Raw genomic sequence first — 14,062 nt, forward strand, 5'->3', positions numbered from 1 at the left:
AGAGGGCAGGTCGAATAGGGCTGTTTCCCCTCCTCCCTTAAAGGAAAAGATGTAGAATCTCAGGCTGTTGCTCTGGTCTACTTCATCAGAGCCCACTTTTTTAGTAAAATGCCGAGAGGATTCTCAAGCACATTCAAGTTTGAAGAACCGTGTTCTAGAACAAGAATGTTAAAAATGTGCAGGTTGGCTGGGTACGGTGGCTCACGGCTATAATCCTAGCACTGTGGGAAGCCAGGGCGGGTGGATCACTTGAGGTCAGGAGTTCGAGACCAGCCTGGCCAACATCGTAAAACCCCGTCTCTACTAGAAATACAAAAATCAACCAGGCGTGGTGGCGTGCGCCTATAATCCCAGCTACATGGGAGGCTGAGGCTGAGGCAGGAGAATCGCTTGAACCCGGGGGGTGGAGGTTGCAGTGAGTTGAGATCATGCCATTGCACCACTCCAGCCTGGCTGACAGAGCGAGACTCCATCTCAAAAAATAAAAAATGTGGAGGTCAACTGGCAATATTTTAGAACCCAGCCTATGAAGCAGTGAACAGGCTGTTGTCATTCTAGAGCCTGGATGGATGGACCACCGATGTTCCAGAACCCTGGCTTAGTCCGTGGGTAGGGACCCAGTGTGAGATTTGAGGGTGGAACATCAGCATTCCAGATGCCCTTTTAGGTGAGATTGAGGAAGAACCTTCATTGTTGTAGAACCTTGAGTATTGTTCCAGGGGTGTCCAAGAAGAGAATACAGTCATGGGTTCTTAGTTTCTGTTGTACCAGTAAAGCCCCTTCCTCATCCCTCTTTTTTGTTTATTACTGGAGACAGAAACTAAAAACTATGGCCTCAGGCTGCTAAAAGCCTAAAACAAAACAGAACAACAATAAAATAAGGTGGGTTGGACAAATCTGAACTCTAGACCATCACGTTACAGATTTTTTTTTTTTTTTTTTTTTTTTTTTTTTTTTTTTGATCTGTCGCACAGGCTGGAGTGCAGTGGTGTGATCTCGGCTCACTGCAAGCTCCGCCCCCTGGGTTCCTGCCATTCTCCTGCCTCAGCCTCCCAAGTAGCTGGGACTACAGGCGGCCACCACCACGCCCGGCTAATTTTTTTTGTATTTTTAGTAGAGATGGGGTTTCACTGTGTTAGCCAGGATGCTCTTGATCTCCTGACCTCATGATCTGGCTGCCTCGGCCTCCCAAAGTGCTGGGATTACAGGCAAGAGCCATCGTGCCTGGCCACATGTTACAGATTTTAGAGCCTGGTTTCAGACTAGAGGATGGATAGTAGCATTTGAGAACCCTAATGGGTGAGTCAACAATAGACCATGAGGCCAGGCATCATGGCTTACGGTTGTAATCCCAGCACTTTGGGAGGTGGAGATGAGCGGATCACCTGAGGTCAGGAGTTTGAGACCAGCCTGGCCAGCATGGCAAAAACCCTCTTTTTTTTTTTTTTTTTTTTTTTGAGATGGAGTCTCGCTCTGTCTCCCTCCCAGGCTGGAGTGCAGTGGCACTATCTTGACTCACTGCAACCTCCGCCTCCCAAGTTCAAGCGATTCTCCTGCCTCTGCCTCCTGAGTAGCTGGGATAACAGGTGCATGCCACCACTCCCGGCTAATTTTTGTATTTTTAGTAGAGACAGGGTTTTACCATGTTGATCAGGCTGGTCTTGAACTCCTGACCTCATGATCTGCCTGTCTCAGCCTCCCAAAGTGCTGGGATTACAGGCATGAGGCACTGCGCCCGACCAACCCTATCTCTCTTAAAATTACAGAAATTACCCAGGCATAGTGGCTTGCGCCTGCTACTCAGGAGGCTGAAGCAGGAGATTCGCTTGAACCCGGGAGGCTGAGGTTGCAGTGAGCCCAGATCGTGCCACTGCACTCCAGCCTGGGCAAGAGTGAGACTCCGTCTTGAAAAATTTAAAAAAGGATCATGAACTTTCTAGAATCATTGAGTTAAGAGGGCTGAGTACAAACCATTATTGTGCTTGATCTGTGGCCTATAGCATGTGGGGGTGCTATAGGCACCTTTGATGGAAAGCCATACACTCGAGGTCCTGGACTAGGCTGTCAAACTGAGGCCAAATGCCAGGTGACAGTGGCTCATGCCTATAATCCCAGCACTCTGGGAGGCCAAGGCAGGAGGATTGCTTGAGTCCAGCCTGGGCAACATGGCGAGATCCTCATGTCTACAAAAAATAAAAAAGCTAAAATTGAGGCCGAAGGATTGGCGTTGTCCCAGGTCAGAGTTCCAGGATGGAAAATGGGTGGAGTAGTCTTTTTCTTTTTTCTTTTTTTTTTTTTTTTCTTTTTGAGACAGAGTCTCTTTGTTACCCAAGCTTGGGTGCAGTGGTGCAATCTCGGCTCACTGCAACCTCTGCCCCTCCCGGGTTCAAGCCATTCTTCTGCCTCAGCTTCCTGAGTAGCTGGGACTACAGGCACGTGCCACCACGTCCAATTAATTTCTGTGTTTTTAGTAGAGACAGGGTTTCTACTAAAAAAAGGAGTTAGGATGGTCTCTAACTCCTGATCTCAGGTGCTTCACTCGCCCTCGCCTCCCAAAGTGCTGGGATTGATTAGAGGTATGAGCCACCGCGCTCGGCCGGGAGTGGGGTGTTGTGAGCGTGGATGGTGAGGTCAGGAATCATCCCTTTAGGGACAGAATCACCTTGTGATTGGCCTTTGGTATCCAGCTGCCCAAATTAGAATCCCAGCTGCAGCACTAACCAGGCAGGTTGGGTAACAGACGCCATTTTCACCTTTGCCATCCATTAAATGGGCTTTTGTCAAAATGAAGGAAGACAACCAGTTTGGAGCACCTGGCCTGCAGCTCCTGTGACCTGTAGCAGGAGATCTAGAGAAACTTAACAGAGGTCCATGACATGACAGAAAAGGAAGAGACACAGAGAAAGATAAAGATGGGGACATTGGCCGGGCGTAGTGGCTCACACCTGTAATCCTAGCACTTTGGGAGGCCAAGGTGGATGGATCACCTGAGGTCAGGATTTCGAGACCAGCCTGGCCAGCATGGTGAAACCCTGCCTCTACTAAAAATACAAAAATTTGTCGGGTATGGCTGGGCGCAGTGGCTCACGCCTGTAATCCCAGCAAATTGGGAGGCCAAGGTGAGAAGATCACCTGAGGTCGGAAGTTCAAGACCAGCCTGACCAACATGGAGAAACCCCGTCTCTACTGAAAATACAAAATCAGCTGGGGTGATGGCACATGCCTGTAATCCCAGCTACTTAGGAGGCTGAGGCAGGAGAATCGCTTGAACCCGGGAGGCGGAGGTTGCGGTGAGCCGAGATTGCGCCATTGCATTGCAGCCTGGGCAACAAGAATGAAACTCTGTCTCAAAAAAAAAAAAAAAATTTAGTCGGGCATGCTTGCAGGTGCCTGTCATCCCAGCTACTTGGGAGGCTGAGGCAGAATTGCTTGAGCCTGGGAGATGGAAGTTGCAGTGAGCCAAGATCATGCCACTGCACTCCAGCCTGAGCGGCAGAGTGAGACTCCAACTCGGGAAAAAAAAAATAAATAAATAAAGATGGGGACATCAAAACCTGGAAAGCTTTAGAATTGTTGCTAGGGCCTGCCAGAGCTCAGGGGAGGGGAGGAACTGAATACATAATTTCTGGCACTAACAGTGCCTAGGGAGATGCCAGCCTTTTCGCTGTTGTCTGTTGATCTTTGGGACACTGGTGTCTGTAAACCTTCCAAAAATGGCCTGCCAGTTGTCTTGAGCATCTGGAGGCAAGCCGTAACTTTAATCACCTTCTCAAAGTGCATCTTGGTCCTGCTAGAAGCAGGGTGCCTCAGCCAAGAAGTTGGCCCCATTGGGCAGTGCAGGAAAGACTCCAATCCTCTGCAGGGGGCATGTGGATGGTGAGATCTCGGAAGAGAGATGTTGGCACAGGACTCCTTCCTGTTGGGGGCTAAGTACCCGCAGCTGGGGCTTAGGTGGAAGTGTCAGAGCTTGTTTGGAAACTGATCGAAACATTGCCCACCCTCTAGCCCCACCACTCCCCATCCAGCAGGGGTGGACCCCTGGTGTGCAGAGTTCCTAGCAGGGAAGAGAGCCAACATGTGACACAGTACATCCGAGCTGTACTTTTTCCCAGGGCAGAAGGTTGAGAACAGGCCAAAGATTCTGTGATAATAGAACCCGGAAAGGGATATTTAGCTAATCAGGTTTTTTTTGTTTTTTGTTTTGTTTTGTTTTGCTTTTTTTGAGACAGAGTGTCGCTCTTGTTGCCCAGGCTGGAGTGCAATGGCACGATCTCGGCTCACTGCAACCTCCACCTCCCGGGTTCCCGGGTTCAAGCGATTCTCCTGCCTCACCCTCCCAAGTAGCTGGGATTACAGGCCCCCGCCACCACACCCGGCTAATATTTGTAGTTTTAGTAGAGAGGGGGGTTTCACCATGTTGGCAAGGCTGGTCTCGAATTCCTGACCTTAGGTGATTCGCCCGCCTTGCCCTCCCAAAGTGCTGGGATTATAGGCGTGAGCCACTGCGCCCAGCCTGCTAATCAGTGTTCTAATCCGGGATACAGCGGGACATTCATGGTTCTGGGGCAGAATGGAGACATGTCGGCCACAGTCATTGATGGTGAGCACTTAGTATGCGCCGGGCTCATTCCTCCTCTGCAATCGTCTCCTTTAGCCTCGTGCTCACCCTGTGAAGTAGCTTTGTACTTGCCCCCATTTTACAGATGAGACTGAGGTGGCAGAGCTGGATTTGAATTCAGGCAGCCTGGTCATGCAAAGGCCATGCTCCACCCTAGGACTAGGAAGCAGGTTCCAGGGTGGGTGCGAGTAGAGCATTCAGGGATCAGGGCCTGGGTATAGGGAGCAGATGGTTGACTGCTGATAGGTGTCAGGTGGAGCCTCAAGTTCAGGGCATGGGGACATCTCGGTTGAGGTGTTTTGTTTTGTTTTTGGTTTTTTTTGAGATGGAGTCTCGCTCTGTCGTCCAGGCTGGAGTGCAGTGGCGCAATCTCGGCTCACTGCAACTCCACCTCCTGGGTTCACGCCATTCTCCTGCCTCCAGCCTCCTGACTAGCTGGGACTACAGGCGCCCGCCACCATGCCCAGCTAATTTTTTGTATTTTTAGTAGAGACGGGGTTTCACTGTGTTAGCCAGGATGGTCTCGATCTCCTGACTTTGTGATCCGCCCGCCTCGGCCTCCCAAAGTGCTGGGATTACAGGCATGAGCCACCGCGCCCGGCCGGTTGAGGTTTTTAGCCTGGTGTGTTGGGTAGATTTGGGGCTTTAAAGATGGCCGGTCACACAGGCTTGGGAGGTGGGTAGACGGTGGTCTCCAGTTGGCTTCAGCCTTCCAGGGTAGCAAATAGTGGGCAGGACTGCCCCTCCCCCCACCAGAGCTTAGGTTGGATGTGGGAGAGTCCTAAGTGTCCCCAGGCTGGGCACGGTGGCTCATGCCTGTAATCTCAGAGCTTTGGGAGGCCGAGGCAGGAGGATTGCTTAAAGGGAGGAGTTCAAGACCAGCCTGGGCCACATAGCGAGACCCCATCTCTACAACAAAATGAAAAATTAGCCAAGTGTGCGCTCGTAGTCCCAGCTATTTGGGAGGCTGAGGCAGGAGGATTGCTTGAGCCCAGGAGGTTGAGGCTACAGAGTTGTGATCATGCGACTGCACTCCAGCCTGGGCAACACAGTGACACCCTGTCTCAAATAAATAAATAAAATGTAAAAAACGAAGTGTTCCTAGAACACAGATGGGCTTTGGGCTTCCAGACTGAAGTGTGTCATCCACTTACCGACTGTGGCCTTAAGACACCGGACACTTCTGCTTCTCCCAGGACAGAATAGGGGGTTGGATGGGGGATGTCCACACCAACCCCAAATTGGATTAAGTGTTTAGATTCAGATGTCAGTGCCACTGGGAACTTTCTGGAAATGAGGACTTGCCAGACGGCTGCTTGGACACCATTCCACCCACCTGTCCCTTCTCGATATACATTGAAGGTGAGAGTGGGACAGGCAGGGTTTGTAGCAGTTGCTCCCTGTCTCTATTTTTGTAGACAGAGTCTAGCTCTTGCCCAGGCTGGTCTCAAACTCCTGGCCTCAAGTGATCCACCCACTTCAGTCTCCCAAAGTACTGGGCTTACAAGCGTGAGCTACCACACCCAGCCGAGTTGCTGCCTGTCTCCAATGTCCTAGAACGTTCTATTGGAACGTTCTAGAAAGCACTATCCAATAGCCCACTCAGCAATGATAGGAATGTTGTCTATTTGCCCTGTCTATTAAGATAGCCACTAGAGGCTGGGCGCGGTGGCTCACGCCTGTAATCCCAGCCCTTTGGGAGGCGGAGGCGGGCGGATCACTTGAGGCCAGGAGTTCCAGACCAGTCTGGCCAAGGTGGCGAAACCCCGTCTCTACCAAAAATACAAAAATTAGCCGGGCATGGTGGCACACGCTTGTAGTCCTAGGTACTCAGGAGGTTGAGGCAGGAGAATCACTTGAGCCCAGGAAACAGGTTGCAGCAAGTGGAGATCCTGCCACTGCACTCCAGCCTGGGTGACAGAGCGAGACTCTGTCTCAAAAAAAAAAAAAAAGTCACTAGCCACATGTGACAACTGAGGTCTTGAAATGTTGATTTGACTGAGGAACTAAGTTTTATTAAAATATTTTTTATTTTGTTGTTGTTGTTGTTGTATTTGAGATGGAGTCTCACTCTGTTGCACAGGCTAGAGTGCAATGGCACGATCTCGGCTCACTGCAACCTCCGCCTCCCGGGTTCAAGCTGTTCTCACGTCTCAGCCTCCTGAGTAGCTGGGATTACAGCCGCCCACCACTGCGCCTGGCTAATTTTTGTATTTTTAGTAGAGACAGGGTTTCACCATGTTGGTCAGGTTGGTCTCGAACTCTCGACCTCAGGTGATCCGTCCGCCTGGCCCTCCCAAAGTGCTGGGATTACAGGTGTGAGCCACCGCGCCTGGCCTTTATTTTTATTATTATTTTTTTTTATTTATTTATTTTTTGAGACAGTCTTGCTGTCGCCCAGGCTGGAGTGCAGTGGCATCACCTTGGCTCACTGCAATTTCTGTTTCCCAGGCTCAAGCGATCCTGCTACCTCAGCCTCTTGAGTAGCTGGGACTACAGGCATGTGCCACCACAGCCAGCTAATTTTTGTATTTTTGGTAGAGATGGGGGCGGGGGGTCTCACTTTATTGCCGAGGCTGGTCTCAAACTCCTGAGATTAAGCGATCCACCCACCTCAGCCTCCCAAAATGCTGGGATTATAGGCATAACTCACTGCATCCAGCCGAATTTTATTTAATTTTAATTTAAATAGCCACATGTAGCTTCTGCCTACCATATTGAAGAGCACATTCTATAACTTTCTAGGAAAAAAAAAATTCCTTCATCAGATGTTCAAAGTTTATCCCAAGAAAATACCCATAAGGTCAAGAGATTGAGACCATCCTGGCTAACATGGTAAAACCCCGCCTCTACTAAAAATACAAAAAAAAATTAGCTGGGGGCGTGGTGGCATGCACCTATAGTCCCAGCTACTCGGGAGGCTGAGGCAGGAGAAGGTCATGAACCCGAGAGGCAGAGGTTACAGTGAGCTGAGATCACGCCACTGCACTCTAGCCTGGCCACAGAGTGAGACTCCATCTCAAAAACACACACACACACACACACACACACACACACACACACACACACAAACAATAAAGGGTAGAATCGCCCTGTTGAAGGGAAAGTGGGGGTCTAGGCACTTGGTTCTGCTTTATAAGATTCTTCTGCTCCTCCCCAAGCAATAGGTTCTAGATGCGAGGGTTCTAGGTGGAGGGAGGCCTTAGAACATGTGTGCCCTAATTCGTTCACCGTCCCAGAGTTCATTCCCCCACCCATTTTTTTAAGAGATGGGGGTCTCGGTATGCTGCCCAGGCTGGTCAAAAACTCCTGGACTCAAGCGATCCTCCCGCATTGGCCTCCCAAACTGCTGCGATTACAGGAGTGAGCCACAGTGCCCGACCCTCATTACCTTTTTAGAAAGCACCTCCTGACGTTGGCAGTGACGTTTATTTTTCTGGGGGAGGGGAGTTATATACAGCAGTGACCCGGAGCCCCTCACCCCCACCAGGCTTAGGTGGGGACAGGAGGTGTTGGCAGAAGGCACACAGTGGCAGCAGCCCAGAAGAGGCCAGGAAGTAATGGTGGGTATGTGATGTGTCCTGGGAGACCCAGATGAGGAAACTGAGGCTCAGTGAGGGCCTCAGGTCACACAGCAAGGTGCGAAGGCAGCTAGCCCGAGAGCTTGTGCTGGTTGCTTCTCTCTTGCCTGGGCTACAGGAGGACGCAGGGGCAGCCCCCGCCCTTCTTCCTGGGGGCACTGGGAGGGCTCGGTGGGAGCTCTTGTTCCTGGTATTTCCTGTGGGAAAACGCCAGTGAGTTTGGAGTGGAAGGGCTGGGGACAAGGATGACGGGAAGGGGACTCGGCTCACCGGACGGCCCGCACCAGCTGCTCAAAAGCCTCGTCCACGTTGAGACGCAGTTTGGCCGAGGCCTCAAAGTAGGCCACGTGGTGGGAGGCGCCGAAGGCAGAGGCTTCTGATCGGGGGACCTGGGGGTACGGGGGACACGGGGGAGTCAGGTCTCTGCACTCAGGGTGACCGCAGCCAGAGAGACAGACAGGCAGGCTGGATACTCTAGGAGAGATGACCCACTGTGAGAACTCAAAGAGGAAGAGCTCCTGAGAGATTATGGAGGGAGATGCTGCAGGGGCTTGGTGTCCTCTAAGTAAGGGATGGGGGTGGGCTTCGTGGACACTTGCCCTGCTGTGCCTTAGATAACCAGGAGTGGGCAGGCAGGGAAGTCAGGGTGTTCCCAGCAGAGGCCAGCGGAGCCCCAAAGCCTGGAAATCCCCAAAGCCTTCACCAAATGGATGAATTCTGTGTGGAAATCATTGTCGTGGGGGAAGTGATGGGAGCAGGGAAAGGAGGGGTGCAACTGTGAGGGGCATCTGGCACCTGGGGAGGAACTGGGGAGCCATGGAGGGGGCCGGCCATGAGCAGGGGAAGTGCTGGGGCTGGTGGGAGGTTGGCTGGAAGGGAGGAACGCGAGGAACGGGCAAAGAGAGCTGGCGGACCGGGGGTGAATGTCCTTTGTTCCATCCAGCAGCCTCTCCTGAGGACACCTGCATGCTAGGCTCTCTGCTCGGTGATGCTGGGGACCCTGAAGGTCCGGTTTGGGGGTAACCCATCTAGGTGAGCTGTGTGACAGTGGCAGTCACAGGACTGCAGGAACAGAGGGGGATGCTGATGGGGGACAGGTGTGCTGGAAGGAGCCTCCCAGATTGAGTTGGGGTCCCCAGAAAGAGGGGTGTCCCGAACCTGGCGCTGTGCCTCCAGATCTGCCTTGTTCCCGACCAACACAACGGGGAAGTCGTCGCGGTCCTTGACCCGGAGAATCTGCGTGAAGAGCTTGCCCACCTCGTTGAAACTGCGAGTGAAGCCGGAGGCATGAGGTCCAGCCAGCTGCGGAGCCCGGGTCCTCCCCACACCCACCTACTGCTCCACCACCGGCAACCCCTGTCACCTCTGCCGGTCGTTAATGGCGAACACCAGCAGGAAGCCGTGGCCGGCACGCATGTACTGCTCTCTCATGGCCCCAAACTCTTCCTGGCCCGCGGTGTCCAGGACTGCAGAGACAGGGAGAGGGGCCATCATGGGGACCAGGCTCCCCCCAGTCACCCCCAAGAGCCCTCAGCCCCCACTGACACCACCCCCATCCATCATCCATCCTCGCTGCCCTCACTGTCCAGCCGGGCCGGGATGCCATCCACACTGCAGATCTTCGTGTAGGAGTCCTCAATAGTGGGGTCGTAGTCAGACACGAAGTAGGACTGGCGGGGTGGGGAGAGGATAGTTACTGCAGTGCCCCGGCAGACAGGACGAAGCCCTGCCCTTGGGATGCCTCTCTCAGTCTCTGTCCTTCTCTCTCTAAATGTCTGTCCCTGTTGCTGGGTCTCTGCCCCCTTTTCTCTGGGTCTCTGTCCCCTCTGTCTCTCTGAATCTTTTTTTTTATTTTTATTTTTTTGAGACGGAGTTTCACTCTTGTTGCACAGGATGGAGTGCAATGGCAAGATCTCGGCTCACTGCACAGGCTGGAGTGCAATGGCGAGATCTCGGCTCACTGCAACCTCCGCCTCCTGGGTTCAAGAGATTCTCCTGCCTCAGCCTCCAGAGTAGCTGGGATTACAGGCATGCGCCACCACACCTGGCTAATTTTGTATTTTTAGTAGAGATGTGTCGTTCAGGCTGTGTTGGTCAGGCTGGTCTCGAACTCCTGACCTCAGGTGATCCGCCCGCCTGGGCCTCCCAAAGTGCTGGGATTACAGGTGTGAGCCATTGTGCCCTGCCCTGTCCTCTCTCTCTCCAAATGTCTGTCCCTGTTGCTGGGTCTCTGCCCCCTTTTCTCTGGGTCTCTGTCCCCTCTGTCTCTCTGAGTCTCTATTACTCTCTCTCTGGGTCTCTGTCCCCTTCTCTTTGGGTAGCTGCTCCCCTGCCCCCCTTTTCCTGGCCCCCCACCCTTCCTACCAGTCTTCTTCTCTCTGAGTCACTCCTAGTCCTCTCTTTTTGGTATAAGGTACATGTCCCACATCGTGATTACATCCTAGCTGTGTGACACTGAACAAATCACTTCCCCTCTCTGAGCCTCAGTTTCCTCATTTGAAAAAGGAAGCTAAGAACAGCACTACACTCCATCCAGCACCGGCGAGATTCAGAGCAAATCCCCGTTGAATATTGAATGTATCAGTTACCGGAGGCGTTGTTGTCCAGACTGCCTGTTTATATCTCTCCCTCCTCTTCTGCCTCCGCCCTCTCTTCCTCCTCCCCCGTCTCCTCCTCCTGCTCAGGCGGCCTCCAGCGTCTCCTCCCAGGGGAAGGTCCCGGTTCCAATCCGGCTGCGGAGAGGCTGCCCCACCCTCGGGCCCCGGCCCCTGCCTTCCTGCCTGGGTCCTGCCCGCCGCCAGCCAGGCCTTTGGCCAGCTCTGGGACTGCCTCTGGGTGCAAGGGGCCCAGGGCTGGGGCCTTTCTCTACACAAGCAGGGCTCCCTCCCAGGCCCTTGAAGGGGTCTCTTGGTGGGGGTGACAGGGATGTCCTGGGGCCCTGGGGCCTCTGTGGTAGCATCTCAGGCCAAGACACTTTTCTAGGATTTCTTTGAAGCGGGGAGGACCTCCCTCAGGAATGGGGAGGAGGTTTCCTGGGCTGGGGTGGAATTTCAGGAAAGGGAGTGATTTGGAGGCTAGGGGTCTGAAGGCTGCATCTGTCAGTTAGAGGGGTGCTTGGTGAGGGGCTTGTCCTGGAGGGTGGCTCTGGGGGTAGCTAGGGGCGTGACCTCAGAGCACAGCGTGAGAAGCTCAGGGCTGAGAACTGGGAGCCAGCCCGGAGGTGGCTCAGGGGTTTTGGGAGGTTATAGTATATACAGTCTTAGAAACATTGAGTTCATTTATAGGGTCAGAGAAACTCCCAAGGAGTAGGTCTTTCTGGAGGTGCCAAGAATCTGGGGGCTTCTTCCATGGAGATGATTTGAGAGCTATTCAGGGTTTCTGAGAGGGGCTCAGGGAGTTGCAGTGGAGAAAGCATGGGATGGAGGAGGGGCTGGTTTTCCTTGGGGGTGGGGTGGGAGAGTGGAGGTTTGGGCCTCCAGGAATGGGGGATTGTCAGGACTTGGGGTCTTGGAGATTTCTGGAATGGCCAAGGGGCAGGATCTCTTTTTAAATCTCGGGTCGGAGAGCAGGACTCTTTTAGGACTGGGTAGTCCCAGAAAAGTCTCAGGGCTGGCGTCTGGGTAGAATTTCTAGATTCTGGGGGTGGCCATGGAAGGGGCTAAGAATCAAACGTGGGGCCGGGCACGGTGGCTCATGCCTGTAATCCCAGCACTTTGGGAGGCCAAGGCAGGCCGATCACGAGGTCAGGAGTTCCAGACCAGTCCAATATGGTGAAACCCCGTCTCTACTAAAAAATACAAAAACTAGCCAGGCATGGTGGCACGCGCCTGTAGTCTCAGCTACTCGGGAGGCTGAGGCAGGAGAATTGCTTGAATCCAGGAGGTGGAGGTTGCAGTGAGCCAAGATCGCACCACTGCACTCCACCGCACTCCACCGCACTCCACCGCACTCCACCACACTCTACCAACTCTACCACACTCCAGCCTGGGCGACAGAGTGAGACTCTGTCTCAAAAAAAAAAAAAAAAAAAAAAAAAAAGAATCGAACGTGGTGGAATCTCAAAGGTGCTGGGCACTGGCATTCTCCCAGGAAAGCTCTCAATGGCTTAGAGAGGAAGTTGGGGACTGAGATTTGGGGGAGATAGGGCTCAGGGTGGTGGAAGGTGGCACCGAGGGCGTGGTGGGGGTCCTGGGAGTGCTTAGGGTCCGAAAGGGGTGAGTGTTTTATATTTAGCTTGCTCCCAGGAGGTGCTCAAAGCCAGGTCAGCAGGTAAGCGGGGTCTTAGGCACTGGGAGAGGGAATGGTGGGTCTCGGGATGCGAGTGCAGAAGGAAGGGTGCCCCGTGCAGGGGATGGAGGCTCTCCAAGAGTTTAGGTTACAATCTGTGGGGATCTTTTAAGGTTAGAGGGCCTTATAGGAGGGTCTCAGTGATGGGTCAAGGGGGAAAAGGGGTCTCGGGGATCCCCCCAAGGGCTCAGTTCTGGGTCCCGGGGGACACCCTCCCGGGTGAGGGCCCACTACCTGGATGAACTGGATGGTCAGCGCGCTCTTGCCCACGCCGCCGCCGCCCACGACCACCAGCTTGTGTGTCTCGCTGGGCGGGGGGTCCCCGGGCCCAGGTCCCCCGCCCCGGGGCCGCCCCCGCCCTGTCCCGGACGCCGCCCCGCTGCTCATGTCGCCACCGCTGCTGCTGCCTTCGCTACCGCCTGCGGGGGAGCCGGGCGGGACCCGGGGGCGGGCTACGCTAATGAGGCTACTGCATAATCATGAGCTCTGGCAAGGAGGGCTCGCGTCTCCGGACACTTAAGGAGGGGGACGGGCCAAAGAAAGGGAGGAGCTATGTTAATAAGGGAAAGGGAACGGCGTTCGCTGCGAAGGGGAATTCCGAATGAGGCGGGGCTATGCTAATGAGAGACCTGTGCTCGCCCTGAGCGGCGCCACGCGCTCTCAGCGGGGGGGCGGCCTGTGGGCGTGGCTATGTTAATAAGAATTTATTCTTTCAGCAGACGGGGCGGGAAGCCCCTCAGGGGAGGGGCTATGCAAATAAGGACCCCTGTGACACTGCTGCTTGGGGCATCGTCTCCGAGGCCTTAGTATGGTAGGCGGAGCTCGTCGACTCGCGCGCGCGGCCGTATATAGGGCGCTCCGAGGAAGCAGCAGGTTTTGAGGAGAAGCTCCACCTCCCTCCTGGGATCCTAGCCAAGCTTTCGACCCGGGCGTCTGGGTTAGAAGCTAGAGTCTCCGCCCGCTAAGGGACCCAGGCTTCCGGTTCCCGCTGTCCCAGCCAAGCGGAAGACAGACTGGGAGGAGAGTGGGGCCCTAGAGGGGGACAGCAGGGTAACGGGGCAGGGAGGGGCCGTGAGATCACTGCATTCCTAATCCATGAGCCAGCTCGCCCAAGTAGGGATGCCTGGGTCATGAAGAGCCTGGGGCCAGGATTTCTGGGTCTTGAAGGAGAAGGAAGCAGAGGGCCCAGACTCCTGGGTCCCTAGGAGAAAATGGGGCTGGAGATGTGGACTCCTGGGTCCTGGGGAGGAGGGTGTCAGGGAGGAAGGTAGACAGTTTCCTTAGTACTAGGTTCGGTAAAGGAGGGAGCCGGGGGCCTGGACTCTTAGGTCCAGGGATTGGAGAGGCTAGGGACCCAGGATTCTGGGTCCGAGCGAGGCACTGGCTTGGGGGGACCCTAATTCGTATGTGAGAGCTTGAGACCAGGACTAGTCTGGGAGACCGACTCTTGGATCCGAGGAAGGAAGAATCAGACTCCTGAGTCGGAGGGAGGAGGGAAATAGGAGTCTGGACTCTGCTCTGAGTGAGAGGATTCGGAATTCAGACTTCTCTATACTGAATGAGGCGGCTATGGGGT

General features: G+C 54.1%; 1 protein-coding gene across 2 annotated transcripts; it reads right to left on the reverse strand.

The window, feature by feature from the left end:
• Positions 1–8,028: 8,028 nt before the first annotated feature.
• RRAS (RAS related) lies at positions 8,029–12,969 on the reverse strand. Of its 2 annotated transcripts, none has more exons than XM_002829571.5 (6): positions 12,721–12,969; positions 9,782–9,869; positions 9,563–9,665; positions 9,358–9,466; positions 8,470–8,588; positions 8,029–8,396 (listed from the first exon to the last, which is right to left on the reverse strand). In XM_002829571.5, the coding sequence occupies exons 1-6, from the start codon at positions 12,871–12,873 to the stop codon at positions 8,312–8,314; spliced, it is 657 nt and encodes a 218-aa protein (XP_002829617.1). In that variant the 5' UTR covers positions 12,874–12,969; the 3' UTR covers positions 8,029–8,311. The 2 variants fall into 2 exon arrangements, with proteins under 2 accessions (XP_002829617.1, XP_009231169.1); XM_009232894.3 differs by having other exon boundaries at positions 9,776–9,869; positions 12,721–12,960.
• Between the last annotated feature and the right edge of the window lie 1,093 nt (positions 12,970–14,062).

The sequence above is a fragment of the Pongo abelii genome, chromosome 20 (assembly GCF_028885655.2).
Source record: "Pongo abelii isolate AG06213 chromosome 20, NHGRI_mPonAbe1-v2.0_pri, whole genome shotgun sequence".
Taxonomy (NCBI): domain Eukaryota; kingdom Metazoa; phylum Chordata; class Mammalia; order Primates; family Hominidae; genus Pongo; species Pongo abelii.

What these genes read in the sequence shown, in the direction of transcription:
- RRAS (XM_009232894.3), bottom strand. Translation starts at nt 12,873, where the DNA reads ATGAGCAGCGGGGCGGCGTCCGGGACAGGGCGGGGGCGGCCCCGGGGC. An exon ending in TGACCATCCAGTTCATCCAG is followed by an intron (nt 9,870 to 12,720) that starts GTAGTGGGCCCT and finishes CCACCCCGCCAG; the next exon opens with TCCTACTTCGTGTCTGACTA. An exon ending in ATCTGGAGGCACAGCGCCAG is followed by an intron (nt 8,589 to 9,357) that starts GTTCGGGACACC and finishes CCGTACCCCCAG; the next exon opens with GTCCCCCGATCAGAAGCCTC.